Source organism: Fistularia commersonii, chromosome 16, assembly GCF_037954325.1.
Source record: "Fistularia commersonii isolate RoL2024-O1a breed Wild chromosome 16, RoL_Fcom_v1.0, whole genome shotgun sequence".
Lineage (NCBI taxonomy): Eukaryota > Metazoa > Chordata > Actinopteri > Syngnathiformes > Fistulariidae > Fistularia > Fistularia commersonii.
In genome coordinates this window covers 9306227-9329865 of record NC_141299.1, presented here as the reverse complement: position 1 = coordinate 9329865, position 23639 = coordinate 9306227, and the positions used below count along the sequence as shown (strand labels likewise).

General features: G+C 38.1%; 2 protein-coding genes across 9 annotated transcripts in view; one reads left to right on the top strand and one right to left on the bottom strand.

The window, feature by feature from the left end:
- Positions 1-215: 215 nt before the first annotated feature.
- st6galnac5b (ST6 (alpha-N-acetyl-neuraminyl-2,3-beta-galactosyl-1,3)-N-acetylgalactosaminide alpha-2,6-sialyltransferase 5b) lies at positions 216-22035 on the bottom strand. Of its 2 annotated transcripts, XM_086161527.1 has the most exons (5): positions 16856-17112; positions 16253-16465; positions 5541-5950; positions 4179-4286; positions 216-3158 (listed from the first exon to the last, which is right to left on the bottom strand). In XM_086161527.1, exons 1-5 carry the CDS (start codon positions 16874-16876, stop codon positions 2915-2917), a joined length of 996 nt encoding a protein of 331 aa, XP_086017653.1. In that variant the 5' UTR covers positions 16877-17112; the 3' UTR covers positions 216-2914. The 2 variants fall into 2 exon arrangements, with proteins under 2 accessions (XP_086017653.1, XP_086017654.1); XM_086161528.1 differs by lacking the exons at positions 16253-16465; positions 16856-17112 and adding an exon at positions 21964-22035.
- Positions 21306-23639, top strand: part of slc44a5b (solute carrier family 44 member 5b) — a 39334-nt gene continuing 37000 nt past the window's right edge. For all 7 annotated transcript variants that reach the window (XR_015107262.1, XR_015107261.1, XM_086161511.1 and 4 more), the window contains exon 1: positions 21306-21719. Coding sequence is in view for 4 of the 7 variants with exons in the window: in XM_086161511.1 (XP_086017637.1) it covers positions 21683-21719 (37 nt within the window). In the remaining 3 variants the exon portion in view is untranslated. The remainder of the gene's footprint in view (positions 21720-23639) is intronic.

Here is a 23639-nt window from a genome sequence, read left to right as displayed (position 1 = left end):
GAGAAAATGAAATTATTAGTTTGTCCTAAGACTCTATGTTGGTCAAGATTAGAGATAAGAACGCATTAAAAAAGAAAAAAGGCAAACCTAGTCCATCTCTGCTTCCAAAGAAACATCTTTAAAAATGTATTGAACCTGCATCAAAAATCAGTGTATCAGCACAGTGTATCCGGTTTTATGGTACAGTATATACCCAAGAAATGCTCAGGACAAGGTTTAAGATGTAAGAATATTGCGAACCATAGCTTACCTAGTTTATTATTGAAATTAAGGAAAAAAAAAACATTGTAACTGTCAGAGCTACTCTATTTAACTCTGATGTCATTTGTACATTACATAAAAATAAGTCATGGTGAGATGGCAAGAATCCAATTAAGAAATTCTATCTAAATAGGCTATTTATAACTCAATTTCAATGTGAAAAAAAGTAAATTTCAGGGATGTTATTCATCTTTACAGTGACACACTGAATAATAGCATCACTAGTTTGCAATTAATCAAAGTGGGCATTTTATATCAGATCACCATAGAATTGATATTTTGTAAACCATTACTTGAATGTGAATGAAATGCTCAGGTATCTAAATTGAGGCAAACAATAACAAGAGCAAACATGATCACAATGTGAAAATGTTGATAAGAATTTGCATCCTCTAATGGTACATCCAACACCAATGCACATTTTTCCATTTGAACAGCAAAGTCCAACACCAGCTGTGGTCTGTTGCTTCTGGTGTCCAAGTTCAATGAAATAATCATTACATCTCAAGAGTGTGTTTGAGATAGCAATGGCAGGCTCATTTGCAGCTAGCTTGTCCTTTGAAGCCGTTAAATCCGACCTCACTACCTGAAGGGCTGGTAATTGGTTTGCAGAGCACACAGTCAGATTCACGCGAGCAGTCAGTACACTTTGCATGGCACCTCAGTTCCATATGGACTTTTCTCAGAGCGGCCAGAGTTATTAAGATTCCACCTGAGTGCAAGCTCTTGTGGTAAAAATCAGACGAACACAGAAGCAGGCAACTGTCAATGCCTTTTTTTTTTTTTTTTTTAATTTGAACCCCAAAGCATTATGGCACCAAATGAATTCTGCAGTGGCGTCCTGTTTTTTCCTCGAGGTATGGCTGAATACCAGTGGTTGCTAACCTAAATGCCGATGGGCCTGGGTCTGAAATGTTCAGGTCCGAATTGAAGAGACTACTTCCGTGTAATCAGTCGTATCACTATGACAGTGTCTGACGTGGCCCTGTGCTCAAGGGAAATGCATCTGGGGGCTCAGTCTGACATTTGGCTTTAATAACAGAGAACCTTGGCCAAAAGTATCGACCAAATGGGAGCCAGTTTCTTTCTGAGAGGCTTCTGTTTCAGCGCTGAAGAACTTTATTTACATGCTTCTCTGCTATTCTTCTCTGCATTTTGTGTGTAAATATAATTGAAGACAACTGTAGTCACTGCATGATATGCATTATTATAGTATTATTATTTACAGTAATATAGTATTATAGCAATGTGTCTGATAAATTTGTGCAGTGAACCCCAAAGTAACCACTATCTGATTCTGTGGCAGTGCTGCAGCTAGTTTACTCATTTTTTTCAACCACATGTCTCTCATATGCCACATTACTTTCCCACAGAATTAATGCTGCGTGTTGATGGAGTTCATGTTGAGATATATGGAGCCCTTGTTCAGTTCAGCTATAAATGCATGCCATTCACAAAAGCGCAGAGCAGAACCAATCCTCCTCAAAGGACACAGTGCACAAGGGGTAGGCTTGTAAGCCACCCACTGTATTTTTGACCACCATTCTCTGCTCAGAATGGCTTGGAAACAGCCTTGAACTGGCAAGAAAAGGGTAACAGCATCAAACATTTGTGAAAGTAAAGATATTTTCAAAAATCCCTGCGCAGAACCCATTTTGCTCAGCACCAAGCAGACAGCTGACAGATTAACAGATGAACAGAAGGAGCATTTAGCATCTACAGACTGCTGTCAGGAATGGATGAGAGGGCTGAAAGAGAGGAAATCAGGGATGGCAAAATCATGACTAAAATGAGAACTGGATCATTCATATTGTATAAGTAATCACTCTCGATGACTTTGCCAAGCACAAAAGGTGTGTTTTTATACAACATGTTCTTGCTTTAATCAAACGATGTTCAAATGGAGTATTAGCATCATGAGAGCCACTACAGTCTGCAAGCTCTTTGTCAATGACACTTGGGCAAAAGCAACATCATCTAATTTATTCCTGAAATTTCAGCGAATGCTAAGCAGACATATTCATTGGTAATTTTCTCATCAGCTAGTTAATCAATAGAAAATTAAACGGAAGAATAGTTCAGAATTCCTCTTTGTGAACATGTTAATTTTTCATGGCACCTACTGAATAGTTTGGGATTTGATTGGTGTGTAATCTTTTATGTAATTGTAGAGTATGAACCTCATCAAAGATGCCTTATTTCTAAAAGCAGTAAAAAGGACATGACCTCCTCAGCTCATCATGTGTTTCTATGCATATAAAAGGGAATTTATCTGTTTGAAATTTTAATTTATGAAAATGGATCAAAAGTGCAATTACTGCAGCAATTATTTCCTCATTGTCTGTCTGCTCACTGACAGCTCAAGTGTTTTTTAAGGTTGCTCTTCATGGAATAAAAGACATCCTTAACGGCTTTAATTCAGGAATGAAATTCATCCGACAAGACTTAGCCACCTAAAACACTGATGAAGCTTTGTGCTGCTCTAATTCTATTCTGCCAAGCCACTTAAGCAGCATGCTAGCCGGCAAAACAGTGGCTTGCTCTGTCCTGCTGCTGTCTGGTGCATTCATGTTGGCCAGAGAGGGGACCCTACATGCTGAAAACTGTCCACACACATATTCCCCACTTCTGGGGATCACGGCTGGGGTGAGTCTCAGGATCCAGTGTCAGTTTGAGTGTGCGAACTATTCAGACTGACGAGGGCAGTCCCAGGCTCCCATTCTGGCTGGTAAAAGTGGATGTTGAGAGTTCGGGCCCAGTTTGCAAACACCATCTTCTCTGTGATGAAGCGGTGGTGACTTCCACGTCTGCTTCTCTCATGTAAGAGATACATGGAGCATTCAGCAGACCCTGAAGGCTCATAGTAATGATATGGCACAGAGGGACGGGAGGAGGATCTTCATGGGAGGAAGAAGAGAGACAAGCAGAGCATGAAAAGGAATGAAAGATAGGGTGGATATCAAAATATCATGAGAATAATTATGGGATAGGGATGCAAGTTATAATAGGGAAGAAATGGGAACAGGAACAAAGAAAATGAGGGAGATCAAAAGAATTGGGGCTCATATATCAGTTCATTAAAGAAAATTACTTCATTGTTACTCTTTGTCACAAAAGACGCAGCAGGAGACTCAGCTGCTTGAGATTCACTTCAATCCGGATGCTTCTTCTATGAGTATCTTTGTGCTTTTGTACATTCAGAACTATATTTCTTTTATTTAAGTGAGTTAAGTAAGTTAAGTTATTTAGTGTGGGTATATGAAAGAGATGAAAAGTCTGTTGTAAATATATTCTCATCACACAAATCACGCGAGATGATTTTGATGTAAATACATTTCCTTTTCCTTGTCATTGTAAATTATCAAAACAAAATTCTGCATGACAACTAAGATGAGTATGGTACCAGCTACATTGCAAGGCGCAAAAAAAAATCTTAAATTCTCACTGTAAGAAGTACATTTTACATTCTTAATGCCACTACATGTTTGAAGATGTAATTAAAGAGGAGCGAGACATAATTTTTATATGGAAAGTTTTTTCAGTGCAGTGAATCAGGGTGGCAACAAAGCAAGCCTCTGTTACTCTTTATGCACTACTTGCCCCACTTTCACTGGATGTGCAAAAATCTATCTTAGATGTATAATTTAGCAGGTGAAACAAATTTTTCTCATGGAAGCTGTTCAGTGTTGTGTGTACATAAAAATAATCAGAACTGTGCTCGAAAAGCATCATATTTAAACTGAAATTATTAAAACCGCATTTTGATCCTTTAACTTTGACATTTCTATCTACGGTATCACACAATTAAGCAGACTTGACAAATACAACTGGCACAACGTTGGAAATATGATCAAGAACTCACCAGCTCTGTTTGTAATTTACTATGAATTAACAATATGTGTAAAGAAAAACTGTACCTGCAGAACTCAGGCGGCACCATGCCGTACACATTGATCCTGTCACACAGCTCCAGGGCTATTGCCATGGTGAACCACCCAGTACTCAGCCAGGAGTTGGAACTCTTCCTAGAAGTCAAGAGACACCCAGCATTGAAATCAATATGCAATTATCCAGATTCTAACTATTTTGATTTGCAAGAAGAAATTATTCAAAACCCAGCAACATGGGGGCTGAAACAAGACATGGAGGGTTGGTTAGTGAATGGAGTTTCTTGAATCTAATTCCAATGTGAAGTAAAAAGAACCCAGTGGAATCCCCCCCCCACCCCAGATATTGCATACTTTGAACACAAAAGCACATTAAATATAATTTCGTGAAACATTTACACATTTACACTGCATTTACACTTCCATGTGAAGTGATTGGCTGAGGTGATTGGAGTCGCCATTCAAATAAGAATTCCTCTCATCAAAATGTGAGAGCTTCCTACTCAAAAGCAAATGTGTTTTAAATGGACAGCTGAATCCATTAAGTGAAATGGCTTCATGTAGTTAGATATTCTTTTGTAACATCACGTTCGATTTGACTGTCTAAAAACACAGACACCCACACGAGACAAAATAAAAGGAATGTCGTGTACAAACAACCGGGTTTCAAATTCAGTACTGAGATACTTAAATATGTCTGTGAGCTTTTTGTTCTGAATAAAAAGGTTTTGGTGACTGTGATTCATGCTTATCTTTTCTCAAACTTATTTCAATTTGTTGCCTTATGAACTATTTACATCACTTTTCTTGTTTGGCAGTGTCATAATCTGATTTCAGAGCTTTTAGTGAGTACATGTTTTCTCAATTTGGAGTTCTTTGAGCTTTCAGGGCCAGTGTACTACTGGGATCGTATTGTAGTTTCATTAGACATTTAACTTTCTCTTAAAAAAGTCCCTATCCCTTTTACGTCAAAGTGAAATTACTGAAGATGAATCCAGTTTGATCAACTACTAAGCAGTCAAGTTAACAACACCTTGATCTACATTGCTGGCTGCTTCCTCAAAAATCATTTGTCACTGCAATCTGACCTTCAGTCAAAACATGACATTCCTAACTGTCTTGTGCTGTATGAGTTTTTGCATCTGAATTTGTATCTGTATTTCAAATTTCTCATATTTGTTATCACTTTTGGTCAGTAAATACTTGGTCAGTGTCTGTAATTTGTCTAAGAAAAGCTGGTGAAGTGTCAAAACAACATTCTTATTAAACAAAAAAAAATCCATTAAGTAAGCATCTAAATTTTTATCTGAGTTGGGGTAAAAAATGTTTTATTGTCAAAACAATGCAACCTCTTTTTTTAATTTAGTGTTCGCAACCTGTGCACATTCTTACCTATCAATCCCTGTTTCCTTCTTAAACATGTCATCAAATGTCAGCATCTTAATCCGGGAAATTATATAGACATGGATTTTGGGTAAAAGCTGCTTCAACAGCCGCAAACTGTTGTAAACATGACCCTTCCCATCCCTTCTCATGCAGCTGCTTGGTCCCCAGAAGATAAACACTGTGTCTTGGCTGGCATTAAGCAATTCCTGTCGACTCTGCAGCACCCGCTGCAGGCTGGAGTGGGCTATCACACGTAGACTTGTACGCCAGCCAACATCCTGCTGAAAGCCCCGGCTGGGGGCATCGTTCATACGGATGACACACTCAGAGCGGTCAATGTCTTCACCCCTCTTGCCTCCAGTGAGCTGACCAGAGCTGGTCACAAGGGAACATGTCCTGCAGTGCATTTTCAGCATCTATGAAGGAGGAGGATGGAAAGAAAAATATATACGTAGAAATCAGCTTAAGTGTGACCATGATCACATTCTGTCCTTGCAGTACTGATTCAAGAGTGGGAAGTCTGAAGCAAAACATATTTTAATGTGTTCACTACAAAGTGAAAAAGGCTTACAATTTTATCAGTTCACAAAAATCACATATGGAAGAGCTTTTGTAATAAATGTACTTACCGTATGATATCAAATACGTTACTTCTCATCATGTATTTGCAAACTTGACTAATTTATCGGACCTGCGGTGAATTACTGCTTTGGTCTGTCTCCTCTCTCGCTCTCTCTTTCTATACTTAAAAAGCTCATGCCTGTGTGAAATAGCATGTTTGTGTGGGTAGCCTAAGTGTCTGAATTGATATGTATCATATCATTTTAATGTTGTTGTTTTTTTTACATGCAGTCATGTATATGACTTGTCGGTTGTCTCAGACACTTGTCCAAAAGAGAAATCATACGTCATAGCAGAGAGTAGTTTTAAGATTTTGTTGAGTCTCCATAATTGAAATTCAAGGTCAAATTGAGCCTAGGTTTTTCAAGTTGATTTTCACACATCTGTAGATGAATGTACTGTCTTTCACAGTATACTTGTGATTCGCTGCCAAAACCTGTGCCAATAAGCCACTGCCCTTTCCTCAGCTGAGTTCTATAGCCGCATTAAAACCTTGGTGCTACAAATGAGTAATGCTTACAAAGACTTCTTTAGAGCATTAAAAGAAAGACATTATAAACAAGCTTAAGGGATTAAACTGCATTCTATAGCTATCAAGGTCAGTTCTTACATGGAGAGAGCCTTGGTTTGAACTGAAGTATTGCTTCAAAGAGAATAAGATTCCCTGAATGTACAGCCAGGCTGATGTTCGTGAACTACATCACCCTTTAACCAATACTGAAGCATATACAGCTCTTAATGTTTTGATATCTAAAGCTGCACTGACAAAAGAAAAAATAATAATAAAGATCTAAATAAAATCCAAAAGTTACTATGTGAAGTAAAACAAGGGGTTATTAAGACAATGACTCTTCATGTTGTTAAAATTGAAAATTTAAATCAAGGTTCATCAAAGTTTCGCCACATCTATGGGTATTATCAGTTGACACTGACCTATGTCTGACTGACAGATATGTATGTTTCCAACAAAGAAAAACGTGACTCTTGATGTTTGGAATTGGTGTCGTGACAGAGGTTGTCCAGCAGAGCATGCCCTACAAGAGATTTTTGCTAATACCCCTCATCAATGGTAATGAATATAAGGCTCGTGTTACAGTCCAACTGCTGCCCTTACAGACACAAACTACAAATTTTATATTCATCAGTAGATTTACAATTTTTTTCCCAGCATCTCTGGTAGGGAGAATATCACCCAATATATAAAATCAGAATTTGCTTGGTACCAACCATCATGACTGGACCAGTCTTGAAATTCCATTCTCAGAGAGCTCCAACTCTCCACTGCTTAAATCTCTGATAATAATGCCTACAGTTGACCCACAGATTTCTTTTGAATTTTAATTTGGAGATGTGGGTCAATTTGCAAGAGTGATTGTCTATGAACTGTGCGTTCATGGTTTCTGAGCTTTTCCTAGTCTTTCGAAGTGTTGTTTTGCAAGACATTGAACAACAAACTATAGTGCCAGTCTTTAGTGGCTGTCTGCCTCATGCATCATCCACAATGGGTTAAATGCATTAAAATGCATTTTGGCAATGTTTTCTGTGTGAGTGACTGAATGGGACAAAATAAAGGCTGTCTTTGCTACTCAACCTTTTTCAAAGGAAGGCAAGCAATTGTATCTTCAATTATAAAGAAGTTCAAACGAAAGTTGACACTCCTTTTATCTTTTAATACCAGGATCGTTGTGCCATCTGGGTCCACACAGGATGTGACTAAAGAACAAGCTATTCTGTCAGGTAGCCTATTATTTGGATGACAGCAGATTATTATGGTTGATGGTTGGTGCAATGCTGTTCTTACGTTTTGTCAGTTCACCGTAAATACTTGGATGCAGGTATATTATATTCTAACAAATCCTCAGGATGTGGTTCTCTTCAATAGGAAAAATCAAAATATTCGTCAAATCAGAAAAAATGCAAAGTACAAGGGAAATTTTCTATTTATAAACATTTACTGTAATGCTGCTGATCCAGTACATGTTTTTGTTTAGTCTTTTTTGACAATTGTGATTTTCAAAGATGAAAAGGGGCTGTTTGAAATGAGCAAGCGGACAGCAAACTATTATTATCATTGTCAACCCTGACAAAGAATGACATTGACATTCTGAATAGTGCTCTGAGCCTCATGAACTTTTTGATCCTGCTGTAAGACTGTATCAGTGACGTGCAGTCAGTAGAGGCAGGGGAGGCCTGTCCACATCTGTCATTATGGAAAGAAAAAAATGCAAAATGAAAAAATAAATTAAATGGTCATATTTATTCAGTGATTTGTACTATAAAGTTATTTTCCACCATTATTTTCCACCATTTTTAGTTATTTTTTTTTAAAATGGCTAAAAAAAAAATTCACATTTACCGCTCAAATTTGAGTAATGACGTGCGGTGATGATGTCAGTGCCTCACCAGCCATGAACCTCACCACACGTCACTGGACTGTATGTCTTTGCACATATGTGTGTGTATACACACACGGGTGATATTACCTCTGCCAAACTAACTTTTCCATGTTTATAATACCATCCCATTATCACTTTGTTCCACCATTGAGTGAATGCGTGTAAAAGTATGGGCTTTATATAGGCGTGTACATGGTTGTATTTATGTGCATGTCTGTACATAATAAAGCATCTGCGGATATCTATAAATCTTCTGATGTGGAGAAAAATAAGTGAAACATAAGTTATATATTCATGTTATCTGCTAGTAGTCTGCAGTACCCAGGCAAACTACCACTCAGCTTTGGCGAGAAGTATTTTCATTCCCCTCAACAACATTGCCCAAAAGAAACCATTTCTCGCTGGAGTGTGTTTGTGCTCTCAGATAGACGTTCTCCCTCTATAAAAGGTAGGCTGGAGTGAATTACACACCTCACTGCACAAACACACCCTGCCTGCCTCAGCTGTATGAAAAAAAAAAAAACTCAGTCCCTCAGGGTTATTTCTTCTTTGACATAAAAAGATACATTTCCCCGCCAGAAAAAAAATTACCCCCAAACAACTGTTAATCAAGTTAAATAAGCTAGATTGAAATGCTGCAGGTTGTGTTACAGCTGATGTTGTTACATTTTTTTTTCAACTGAACCAAAGTTAAAACTCACAGCACTGGGCATCAAATGCTTGGATGACATCTAAACACGAGGTACTCCCACAGTTCAAAAACATGCAGTAGGTTAATTGGAAAAAAATTGGGAAAATGACCTGAAGGAGTGAGCGAATGAATGATTGTATGTCTGTATATGTCGCCCTGCGATTAAATGGCGACCAGTCGAAGGTGTACCCTGCCTCTTGCCCGATGACAGCTGGGATAGGCTCCAGCATCTCCCGCAATTCTGAGTGCAGGATAAGCAGCAGAAGATGGATGGATGGTACTGGATTAGTGTTCCTGTCGTTGTAGACCGCAGTGAGATAAAGACAAGTGGAATAGTGAGGATGAGAGGAATAGCCCGAAATGGAAGTGGGACAGGAGATGAAGTTGGGTTTGATTTGAGTCTTCTGTTTTGTCTAGGCAGACTGGACATTCAGTGTTTACATGCTAAAGCCAAATTACTCTATTGCAAGAGATGATACTTTACTATATATATATATATATATATATATATATATATATATATATATATATATATATATATAATACTTTATCATATATGTAATGTCTTTCATTTGAAGGCTCCTTTCTTGAAACTTAAGGGCACCATATAGACATGTACACACAAACAATGCACACCAAAGACAAGATGACACAATTCACTATATAAATCATATATATACATATGTTTGTTTGTTTGTTTGTTTGTTTGTTTTTTAATAGATTGGATATTTTCTGTTCTGTTTTATTCAAGTATTTCATGATTTATTCATTTTGCTCTTCTGTTAAATGGTTCCCAGGACTATATTCTGTTTGTGAGGTGAATATATATTTGTTAATGATTTGCAGGCAGTACTGTTGCCTATTGCATATTCTCATATTTTTTGACAATATCTAAAGAGAGCCCTCGTGAAGACTATATAATTTAGAAAAACAGCTCCAAATAGTCAAATAGTATAAACCTAGACATCATGCGCGTGTGTGCCAGGGGGAGGCAAAATTGGGTTTTCATACATTATTGTGTTGTTATGGAGGATGTGGGTTATTTTGAAACATATAAGTGGTGTTCTGCTACTTGTGTGTGTAGTTAAGTAAATTGGATCTGATAGCTGGCCATACTGTTTTTTTTCAACTCTGCCTCAGGAATTGAAAAAAAAAATGCAGAAGTATACATTAGTAACTGAAAAATGTCTGCAAAATAATAAGTGTGTCCTTGACAGTGCCACAAAGCTTGACAGTGCCAAGCTTCTAACAGCTTGGTGTTGTTTGAAAACATATATTTGCAGAGAGGGGAGGTGTTCATACTCTCTGCGAGACAACAATAAAAGACAGGCAGTATGGCAGTAATACCTTTGTCTGCGTCAATACTTGAATATCTTCAGAGCAAAGGAACCAAATTTTACTCATTATGAACCCCCTCATTATGAACCACCTGTGTGTTTGTGTGTGTTAGTGTGTGTTAGTGTGTGTGTGGTTGTGTGTGTGTGTGTGTGTGCGTCTGGCGTGCGTGCGTGCGTGCGTGTGTGTGTGAGTATAGATGTACAAATACAAGTTACATGTCTGTGCTACATTCTGTGTGCTTATTGTGCATACATACACAAGTAATTTAGTGTATGTGTAAATGAATAATCTGAGACACATGGTTTAAAGCACATTCAGGGCAAAAGACCAGGTTAATGGTGAAAAAGGTTGTCATTGGTCATTTAACTTCTTTTCAACTGAGTGAATGTAAAATGCATGCTTGCATATCAGCATGTGACTATCTAAAATATTTATACTTTTTATCTATTTAGATATCTATCTATTTTAGAGGTTTAGTACTGCTTCCTCTGATTAGATTATGTTTCTCTATTATGGATACATTATTACGGCTTCTACTGGAGGAGGACTATCTTATGTTTGATGGATTTTTAGTTTAGCCTGAAGGACCCTTTTTGTATGTTCTCCCCGTGTCTGTGGGGGTTTCCTCCCATAGTCCAAAAATATAGTTGGTAAAAATGGCCCAGATGTGCGCATGAAAGAGTAAATGGTTGATTGTCTGTTTATGTGTCTGCAATTGGGTGTAAATGGTCATTGGGTGTACCCCATCACTCGCCCGATGGCAGCTGAGATAGGCTCCAGCTTCCCCCGCAACCCTGAGTATGGTAAGCGTGAGACAATGGATGGATGAAACATGTCAAGATCATGACTCATGATGATGTGTTTGGAGATTCTAGTTCCTAGTGATTCAGGTTGGGGCAAGTGCAGCATGAATCACCACCAAGCTACTGCCTCATTCAATGATGTTTTAACGTCTATTGTTAGGATTGAAATTAATTATTTTTGAATGCTGGACAGGAGAAGGACAATCCTGGGCCCCCATAAAATCAAAATGGTGAGGGTAAAACAAAACATAGACAACGGTGGTTGTATTATGTGTCTGGCCTGGAACAAACAGACTACGCCGGTAGTAAGATTGGAAATTAAGGGGCATCTACAAGCTAGCCTTCAGCAACAAATTGCTATTCTGAATTTGTTTCCATAAGATACTCATGTATTTACTAATCATGTGTTTTAGTTAAATATTAATGTACTCTGTCTTTCTTATCTGAAATATCTGAAATGCTGAATGCTTTATACCCTGTATCAGTTGGGTTTGGTTTTATAAATACCTAAGTAAACAAAATAATGTGTTGAGACCCTTAGGGCAATGTACTTGCAAATCATTATTTCAGCATTTAGGGAATTTGACAGGAAAAGACTGTATAATTTAGATTTTCAAGCAGTATGCAACTAATGTTTGGGAGCTCATTTGGGTGTAAGTGCTGGTACTCTGTGATGTTTTGCGCAGGGTGGAATATGGTGTGAAGAATGAAAAATATGGCCGCTTTTCCCATCCCAGACAAATTATTGCCAGCAACTAGACACCCAACTCATCAGTGTGATCCTGTTCATCTACTTCCCACGGGACACCAGTATCATAATTGCTCTCAGAGTAAAACCCATCAGACAATCTCCAATGATGCACCATAAATTCCATCTAGTCCCCAATGCCCCGGCATGCTCTTTAGACATTACTTTTTTTTTAGGAGTGTACTTAACACAAACAGACAGGAATGGCTACACAACATACAGTGTTTTTGTGACTCTGTAATTCAAGTCTAATGTCCTTCTCCAAAGACAAAATGAGTTATCACAAAATTATGAATCAATTATATGTTTGGGTTTTCCAAAAAATGTTTGATTACATTAATGGGTGAGAAACATTTTGTAATACAAGTTCAGATGGACAACATTCGTGACTCACTACAATACATTATCTTGTTGGAGTGCTACCATATATCATCATGTCTATGAATGTAATAATATTTTACCCTCATATTATGTTAAGGGTCAATTTGACCCATTGGGTCAATGGGTGAAATGGGTCAAATTGACCCTTAACATAATAAGAGGGTTAAATAATCAACTTTTCCATATGTATTTTTTTATTTCCTTCCATATAACTACTTAACTACCTGGCTTGTTAAAACACATTTACATGAATGTCTAGTAATTGTATAGTACCTTTTAAATTAATTAATTAATTCAAATAAATTTAAAGCGATTTTTGTGAATGACTCCTGATAAACATGGTTCACTCAATGAACATGCAAAGTAAGTGACACCCCCAATGCCTCACTGTTTTATCGTCTTCCTCATTTTTATAAAACAATTGCACTGGTTGCACAAGAGATTAAGCGTCTTCAATTTTTAGCAGCATAATCAATATCCATAGTTAAAAAATGAGGTGGATGACAAAAAAGAGCCACGAGTACTGGCATTTCAAACTTGCAGGCAAACATTTAAGTATACAAACAACAGAAGGTAAACATAGAGGCATAACTCTATTTGACCACTGTTTTGTCAAATCTGCCTCCTTGCATTGAGGTTGGTTTTACTCTTATAAATATCAGTGTTTTATGCCCTATTTCCTCCTTTATTTTGTGGCAGTTTTTACCTTGCTTCCCCTTTGCTGAACTTTTATCTGCTGGTGCTCACAGTTTGTCATAGCAGTGAGTTAAATGAGTTATTGTTGATCACTATTATACCAGTCACTGTATATTTTCTAAAATGATAAAAGGAACTGCGATGAGAAGTGGATTACATGGTGCCTGTGGTGTGCCAGTTTAATGGGCAATTAGATTGCAATGACAACATTGGATCAAAGTTCTCCCGGTGAATCAAGTTGTAATCCTACTTGCTCAGTTTCCAACTGAGGGAATAAAGGGTAAATAATGACAGCTCCTGTCTCCATCTTCATCCTTTCAACTTCAAATACAGGCAAAGTGAAAACAGCATCTGAGTATGTTGCCTCATTAGCAGAAAATAGATGGGGATATGCAAAATACTGTCTGGCATTTTTCCAACAATCAGTGGAATTAATCTCAGTACCCTGCTATTTTTCCACATTAAAAACCTTCAAGACAACAAAAATTAGACTGATATCAGCAAGGCAAGCAAATTTTTACTAGCCTTTCTAATGATGCCTATTTCTTTTAAGCTGACTACATTCAAGGTTGTCAGAACACAGGCAGGCATTTCCAATATTATTCAATTTGTAATTTTTTCTAAATTAAAAAGGCTTATATTCACATCTCTGTTCAGGTAAGCTTTCTACACAGGCTGATACAGACTGATTCTACAGATAGTTCTTTAAAGGTCAACAAAAATCAGCAAAACATTGCAGAGGATAGAAGATGAGGAGCAAAAAATAAAAGGAAGCAGCAGTCTTTTAGATGCTCAGAGAAAAAATGTACAAGGCAGTCTGTGTTTTAAAGAGTCTATTCATGACATACAGCTCTAATTATTGCAGCCTGTCAAAGAGAACGAATATCCAAGAAGGACATCTCATAAAAACCTTCAGACATTGCAGAAGGCAGACAAGCATAATGAACACTTAGAGCACGGCTTCTCTAAACACTCATCATAAATGTACGCCACAGTTTTGATGTTGACAGTAAACAATTCAGCATCCATCACTGCTGTTTTCTTTCCAATGAAAGGATGAAACCTAAATGGTTCATCTTTAAACATTCAGCCACATGAAGCAACGTGGTCTTAGTGACTTATCTGTGAGATAATTGAGCAAAGCAGCCACAAACCACCACCCACCTTAGTGAAATCACAGGCCATGAAAACAAGATAAGCGCAGTGATATAAGCCATAAAGCCGGTCCAGCAGCCACATTAGATATAACTCTCCTAACATTTTCAGGCATCTCTGGCTCTGATGAGGGCATAAAATTTTAACATGTCATCGCCTTTGCTACAGGCTGTGTGTGTGTGTGTGTGTGTGTGTGTGTGTGTGTGTGTGTGTGTGTGTGTGTGTGTGTGTGTGTGTGTGTGTGTACATGCACACACGAGGGTTGTGCAAATGTGTGTCCTTGTGTCAGAGCCAAGTTTCCCTCCAGCAGCAGCAGTAGCAGCAGACCTCAGATGCCCCTGAAGGAAACAGTACAAATAATTCCACCCACTCCACAGAACAGCTCCACGGGTCTGCTCCGGTTAGTTGTTGCCCTGCTCTTTCTGGGAGTGAAGCCGCAGAGTTGCGAGTACCCATAGGAGGGAGGCAGAGTGGCACTAAGAAGTATGAAATTTCAGTAATATGGATCCAAAAGGAATTACCTATCAACCAAGAGGAGGTCAACTCACAGGAGATGTTCTCAATATCTACATAGTGAAAAATAAAGGAAAAAAAAACAACAACAACCTCACAAAGCATCCTTTTGTTTCTCCAAAAAGTTCATCTGGAAATTAACGGTTCTGTTTCATCGATTTGATGGATATAAGAGTAAATCGACCGAAAGGCCTAAGTCTTCAGCAAGAATCAGAAAATCTGCCATTTTTGATCACCGAAATAATACAACTCCCACACATGCCCCTGATCAATGTGCGCTTTGGCAAGACCTTCCAAATCTTTTCCTGCCCATTGTTGCTTGAAAAGAGCAATGTGATTTCCTCACTGCAATGCTTTGTTTCTTATCTTTCTCACTGATGTGAAAAACACTATGCATTCTGCATGATCTTTCTGCCGTATGTAATTCAGCCTTATGTCTAAATGTTGTGCCTCATGAAAGCACCATTACCTACGCCATTTCTGTTTCCCTGCTTTAGACATCATAGCAGTAATATCTTAACTAGCCACTCCAGTGAAAATCTATGCCTCCAAGTGATTTTGTCACTGAATATTTCATGATGGAAACATTAAATATGAATTGAGAAACTGTATAAACTACAGGATATCTTCAGTGATTGTACTTCTACATTGAGTTTGGCTTTCAAATTCTAAGTTACAAGACAGATTATTTGTCATTATTATAGTCTTCAACCAACAATGCAGAGGCTATATTAAATTCACATTTGATCTGAAAGCGTTTGCTGATTGAATGCTCGAAGGTTGAGATGATAAAAGAAGTCTTTGATGATCAGAGCATAATCTTACAAAAAGAACCGCGAGAAGAGGAGCTCTGAATTCCCTGTGAAACCAGGGCAATGCCCATTGCCTAGAAAGACCATTAGAAGATATACCCGTAAGTCAGCAGAATACAGATTAGGATGAGTTTGAATTGCATGTTTACTAAGGTGTAACAGTAATCAATATTTTCAGAGTCGGCACTCAACATTTTACATTTATGCTCAACCTACTGGTTTCACGTAGGGACATATAGAATTACCTGAATGCATACAAAGGAAGGCAGAGCAATTTACTCTAATACTGTTTTAAATCTGTCTATTTTGTATCTCCCCATCCCCATGAACATCAGTATCCACTAACTACACACCTCTATGTTACCATATACTCTAAGAATACACCCTCTATAATTTCCCTGAGAGAATGATCCCTTACCTTCGTTTTTTTGATTTTTAAATGACAACCTTTGACTTAACTTAAATCATATTTGATATTTTGTTTCTTTTAATGATATTACTACGACATCATTTTATTTGTAATTGTTAAATTCACATCAATATGTTCAAGCGGTGCCTATTTACCTTGCGATCCATGACACTTGTGACGCCCTCTAGTATTGATGATGCTGGAATCTGCAATGACTCTGGCTTTTTCACAGAAGGAGGACTGTCTAAATGATTGTAAGATAGTGATTGTAATGACGGTGTAGGTGATCTGTCACCAGAACTGCTGTTGTAAGCCAGCATAAAACAGGTAACCATGGTGATGATGATGATGCCACTTACTCCTTGGCACTGGAGAGAGACAAACATAATACAGACACATATAAACTTAAACCAACATCTAGACAAAAGTACATACCAATCACAAAACTACAGGCTGGTCCAGTTGAAAATGATCATGTCCATATGTGTCGTTAGAGTGGCCTTTATGATGACCGCTTTAACAACAGCTTTAACACGACAATAACAGTTGCACCAGACTGCAAATACAATGTCAGTTGTGCCACTCAACGCTGCAACATGTGTCAAAGACCCATGTCTGTGTGTATACACTTCTGTGATTACAAGAAAAAACAAAACAAACTACAAAGCATATAGAGTCTGCTCTCACTTCTCAACAGCATAAACACTCGACAAAGGCACACTACAGAGGAATTTCCTACATGCCGCGCTCATAATTACCACTCTTATCTTCATCTTCATTTCCCCTCGTTTGTGAACGCTGGGCGAGTCTTCATCCTATCCTCTTCAAGCACAGCTCTGAGAGCGTCTTGCCCCCTCTGCGTCCAGCACCGGGATCAGCAGCGCGTCGCTCCAAGAAAGCCGACGCTTCACTACTCCTCTTCTCTCATACTGTTCCCGGCAGGGACGCGCTGCTTTGTGCTCCTCATGGTCCTAAACAACTCATTTTCTACCTACGTTTCTAGGTCCATTAGGAGATCACGCACACACACACACACACACACAAATCTGTATTCAAATGCTGCACACGCACAACTCTCTGATGAGTGTAAAGAATGTTGTGCCGCTTAGAGGTATGTTCACTGACATCATAGCACATGGTGCCCAAGATCCTCGAAATCATTTGACTCCCGTGTCCCCAACATACCTGCAAATTGCCTAACATTTTACTATGCAACAAGAATAGATTAAAATGTCCAGAATGAGTCTATGACTAAACAATCCAACAGCTGGGATTGTCTAGTCATTTGCAGGCACACACTCTAAGGATTCAATTCTTGCGTGGGTTGGCATATGTATAATTAATATTCTCATGTCCATATTTGTGTGCTGCGCTACCTCATTAAAGGCTATACTTCGGAAAGAAAAGAGATTTTTCTTTCATGCCCCCACACAGAGATGATTTTGAGATTTGGGGACAGTCAAGAGCTATAAATGGGAAAACAAAGGAACATTCCCAATGTGATATACAGGATTAATAGATGCATTTGCTGTAGTAAACCATCTTTTTTTGTCGGTGTTGTTGTTTAAGTACATTTTGAGACACATCCTTTCTAGTTTGTCGCTGCAACCTGAGTACCTAACGCTTCTCATGGGAGATAGATTTGCTGGAAGCTGTAAAATAGTCAGGACGAGCTGGAAAAGATGGGAAATAGTCTTTTAATAGACGCCCTCTTGGTGGGAGCCATTGTATTTCTTTTCCAATATGTATTTCATCTTACAAGCATTCTTTGCAACAAATTGTTTGATGGAGCTGCTAATGAACTGATAAATAAATAGAATATTAAGGGCAGAGCAGATGCTTTAAAGAAAACCATCTGAGCTGACTGACATACTGCACCTTCAGGGACTAGCCTTCATTTACCTTTTCAAGACAGATTTTGTTTGATTTCAAACAAATACTTTTTGAGAAATAATGACTCTATTATTGAAAATTGAAATATTGAAATATTGACTTCATTAGTCTCTTATTTGAAATACAGATACTGAGGTTCTCATGGAACATAATGTGAGAGAACCATACAATAAAGACAGTCATACTAACACCACCTCACAAACTGCTAGAATATGATGATAATATCAAGCAAGAAAATAAAAAAAAGACAGTCATGGTCCTAAATTCACTTAGCTTGTGGGCTTTTTGGTGTTTGTAGTTATAAAGTCATATTCAACCATGCTTTGCAAACAAGTCTAAAATTGAGCCTGTAGAGTCAGGTCATTTGTTGGTTTGACACACCAATCAATATGACTTTAAATCATTCGAACATATAAATGGTCTCTTGTGTGAGGCTTCAGTGAAATATAATCATCATACCTTTTGGCGGTTTCTACCGTGAAATTAATGAAATCATCTGATACCAAATGCTGGTATGATCAGATGTAGACTTTTTAAATGTCATGTGAAAAAACACAGGAAACATGAAATGTATGACAAAATTGCTTAGACTTAAAAAATATTCAGTATATAAAACTTGAATTGCTTGCTGGATATTTCACATTTTACATTCCCTCGCTTTTTAACCACCAAAGGATCTTTGTCATCAAGAAGCAGTGCATCATAATGGGCCTCATCATCAATTCAGAGGATTTAGGTGGTGGCAGTCTGTTTGCTTTGATTAGTTGTCCTTGCTGCCTAAAATGTACCTATGAACATAGCTCTAGGGAGCTCACACCAACAAGAGCAAGGCAAATGTCTGAAAAAAACCAAACCCAAAAAAACAAACAGGTTTAATTAAGTCAAACACAGGCACCAGATGGCTGTCTGCTTATGTAAAGCCAAATACAATACAAGTGTATAATAATCTGCTCTGTTTGCGTATGATTACTGAAACATACTTTATTTTTTCAACTTGTTCCCTATTCCAATTGTTATCATTGTAGAAACCGATTTAATCACAGAAGTCAATGAAACTTTCTCAGCATGCAAGGATGTTTACTTTGCTGAAAAATAATTTCTGAATTTCTACTAACATCCCCTTTGCATTGGCAGTAACAGTGTTATTTTTGTTTTATTTTATTCAGGTGTCTATTCAAGTTCCATCCTAGTGTTCTATCCTTAGTCATCTTTTTATCTAATAGAGAAAATATTCCCATCTTCCTAGTAAATTGTATTCAAATACAGACACACTGAGTAGACCCCTAACAACCCAAAACAATCATAGATGCAATTTCTCGCCAGCCAATGTGTAAAGTGTGCTTTCCAGAATTCTGTTTATCCAACTGATTGGAAAGAAAAGTCCAAAAAAACTGTTGCCTGTTGACACAGTGAAGCTTTCTCATTGATGCTAATTCATACATTTTATGATGGGACATGGCAGCTGTGAATTTGTATTGTTCAGCAGAAACATGGCATATTACATATGCAGGTATTAGTAGCCAGACAAAAACTAAGGGCTTTAGGTTTTCAAAAAGCAACACATATCAGAACAGTTCACCCTTCAGCTATATCACTGATGTAGTTCAATCCCTGCATAGCAAATAAACCTTCATCTGGATGAAACACATGCTTTACTCAATCCATAAAGACATTGACATTTGCTTGAGCCATGTTCATGTAAAAATAGATATTGGATAATCGTGGGAAAATATAAATAGCATGAAGCTTTTAAAGCAACAGAAATCTTTGGTCACCCTGGGTGTCCTTTGGTATCTACTGCATCAAGCACTTGATTCCAAATACATCAGGCATTGTTGAAAATGTTAGAAAAACTAACAATACCTGGGGGAAAAGGGATGCAGGAGTGGTCCCATAAAAACCTCATGGTCATCAAGCTTCTGGGTTTAATACAGTGGTCCATTTTCTTGCAGATAAATCCACAGTTTTCATTCGCAGGGAATTATAGGGCACAAGACCTTGCAAAACACCATTAGATGCAAGTACATTAAAAAGTAATTTGTTGCAGAAAGAAATTGCTCTGCAAGACACAATTCTGTACTGTGCTGCACTTGGCAAAATGTGATTCTGACTCTGAGTCTGCAAATATTAACACTACATCAGCGTATGATCTGTTGCATGGATGTCAATCTTTTCGTAATGATTGGCCTTCAGCTGGTTGGTTATTATTTGGAACTATAGGGTACAAACTTACTTGATGTCAGCTTCACAATAAAAAAAATACAAAAACAGTATATTGCTTCTAATCCAATCATATATTAAAGCCAACACTTTTTGTATCATATATGCTATAAAGTAAACTGCCAGCTACAGCCATGATAATATTCACTGAATCCGTTTGGCTGAAGCTGTGGTAATGCTGCATGAGGAATATCTTATCTTGCAGCTAATTCCATCCCCAGGTTATTGTATATTAACGGCCTCTGCTGCTGCTTTCTTGCTCTTCATATTTAATGTTTCTTTTTTTAAATTTTCCAATGTTGAATCATTTTAGTCCCATTTATCTTTCTTTACTCTGCAGAGCATTGCTACACCTCCTAAAGTCAGCTCAATCCAAAAATATTACTCTGAATGAGTTTTTTAATGGCATAAGAAAAATGTGGTCCTGTATGTACTAATTACACATTAAATGCAGCCATCTGATCACTGGTGAAGTAATGATGGTTACAGAGGCTTCTCTTCTGAGAAATGAGCCGCTATTTTCTTGTCAAATGACAAAAAATATACTTAAATGCCCAGCCAGCTTTTAACCCTGTGGCCTATTGTCCGATTTGTATAATTAAACAGTGAATCATTTGATGATGTAAAAACGTTTGCTTACATATTTATACAGAAAATCAATTAAAAGCCGAATTTTTTTGAGGTCGGGGTGGCTGGAAAGTGTAGATTAACAATGCCATTTTAAAACCCTTTGTCTGTGACTGAGTCTGAGTGTGCATTGAGAGAGGGGGGGATAGGGAGATGGAAAGAGTGGGGAAGGAGATATGGCAACCTATTGCTCTGTACAGAATCCTTGCCTAAAACTTTTTTTTTTTGCTAAATCTGAAACAACGGTCTTGACTGAATAAGTAAAGGTTAACAATGTCATTTTAAAATGCTTGACACATTTGTGTGAGAAGAAACTGCAATTTTACTCAATGGCCAGCTGAGGTCAGTGTTTCTCCACAAAGTGCAAACGTAAACAGCTCCCACTCTTACTGGACCTTTAAAAATACAAGCTGAAATGTTGCCCAAAAAGCCCTCCGGACATCCCAGCCCCGCATGTGCACACGGAAAGCTCACCAATTCCTCCGTTCCTCAACGCTAGGGATTTTGATAATCTATTTATAAGTATAAACTGGAAATACAGTGAACGACGCGGGACGGTGCCACAAATGCATCCAAACAAAGGGAACGTGAGTTTCCAGGCTGCACGGCGTCCCCTTTAAGACCCTTTTGGAATAATTAATGACGTCTCGCTGTAAACACGACTGACGCTCAGCTGCGTGGCCGTGGCATCCTTTGGACCAAGAAGACCGAAATCTCGCCAAGGGCCCCCGTTTGTTCCTCGACCGGACCGCAGTAAGACGGTACAGTAACTGCGGTCTACCTCGGCTGTCATATGCGGTCTTCTAACCCGGGACGAAGGCGCCGCATCTGTCCTGCTAAGTGCGATGGCTAGAAAGACGGACGTCCCCTCCATCTACTATGGTGAGTCTTTGTTGTAAACGCCAGGGTTTTTAACGCCTCGGTGTCGTTACGTCAACGTCAAGTAACGGTATTACCTTCAGCCCGGTAGAGGTTTGACCCCTGCTGTGATTTGGAAATGAATTTAAGCTAGTTTTCTCTGCCAGTTGCTGTTAGAGGTTAATTAAGTGCTGGCATCAAATACGCAGCAGCGGTCATTTCAAATAGCGTCTTTCTTTTTAAAGGTTATTAATATGACAGTACTCACCGTCGTGCCAACGCCAGCTTTTCTATCCCTGCGATATCTTGAGAAAAACATAAGCCTTTGTCAAGCCTCTTGTGTCTGTAAAATGATGGCCATCGCTTTATTCCCTCAAAATGTTCATCAACATTTTGAGCACAGGTATTTCTGTCAAATATTATGATGTTTTGAAATTCTTACAACGTTGTATACCCTGTGTGTGTGTGTGTGTGTGTGTGTGTGTGTGTGTGTGTGTGTGTGTGTGTGTGTGTGTGTGTTTCGAGGGAGAAAGATCCTCTTTGGAATATTAAGATAATACTCATTGTCTGTCAGTTGTTTTGGTTGTCAAAACAAACCCGGCTCTACATAGTATGGAATTCATTATTATGGAGCTGAACATTTTAGGGTTGGTGATAAATTTCGTTTCATGCTGTGTAATGACAATAAAAGTCTTGAATCTTGAATAAATGTAGTTGAATCATTCAGCTCTAGCCTTGATGTGTTTTTCATCTTTTTCAGCTGTCTTGAAGGTTTTTTTTTTTTTAGTTGGCAGCAATGGTGAAGTCTCATACATAAAATAACTGTTAGGAAACATATTATTATCATTTTCAATCCTGCATTGCATCAAAACAGATCTGTATCCTAATTTGACCTCAATGGTATCCATTCTTTTGTTTTGTTTGTATGATATGCTAAGCTGCACACAATAGGCAGTACATGAGGTGTAATTACAACCTTGCAACAACTGCAGTCTATATAATGAAGTTTGAAAGGAATGCTGTCAACAGGGATTTATTGTCTTCCTGTGGCCCTTTTGATTACCCAGGTGTATAGATACATTTAATCCATTGACATATTTTCTGACCATTAGCCATGTTGGTCATCAAAGCATCAAAAATATAATGCCGCTGTCACCAGATGACATACGGACATCTTTTTCTCACCCCTGACACAAAATTCTCTCACTCTGCAATAACTATTCTGGCTATATAACTAAATAGTCTACTTAATTTCAAGTTACACCATCACTAGAAAGAAACTCAATGTCATTGACGCCCAAACTGTTTGCTGAAATCGGAGGTGAGTTCAATCAACCTCACATCAAGTTTATGTGCATTAAAACCTATAGTTTAGGATAAAAGATATCTTATGATTTTGTTTTGACACCTCACTGAACTGTAAGTAGATGTAAGTAGATCCACCAAAATGGTGGATTTTATTTTGCTCTGCTTGAATTGCATCTTTGCTTACGCAGATTGTGGGGAGACAGCTCCGCTGCACCGTATAAACACCTGACAGTTTTTGAGACATTCATGACTCTTACTCTAGAGTTCCTATTTGTTGGAACTCTGTATTTATTTCATATTCTTAAAGGGTTATCCTGACAACGCGCAAAGCCGTTTTTGAAATCTATCTAAAAAATAAACTTAAAAAAAATAGATCAGTTATTAACCTCTCAAAATTTCTTTGCATTTTCAAAGTGCCTGTGTGTCAATAGTTCCTCTTCATTATCTTTTTGAAACTTGTCTTTATATACTACTTTGTCCAAATGATAAAAAAATACTTCTGAGGGTTTTTGTGGGCGAGTGCTTGAAATTAAGCAGCTGTACTTTGTCAGAGTGACAATACGTTGTCTTGTCTTCGGACAGGGAAAGCTCCTGTGTCTCTGTGATTTCCCAAACATGCTGACTTCCTGTGTCCCT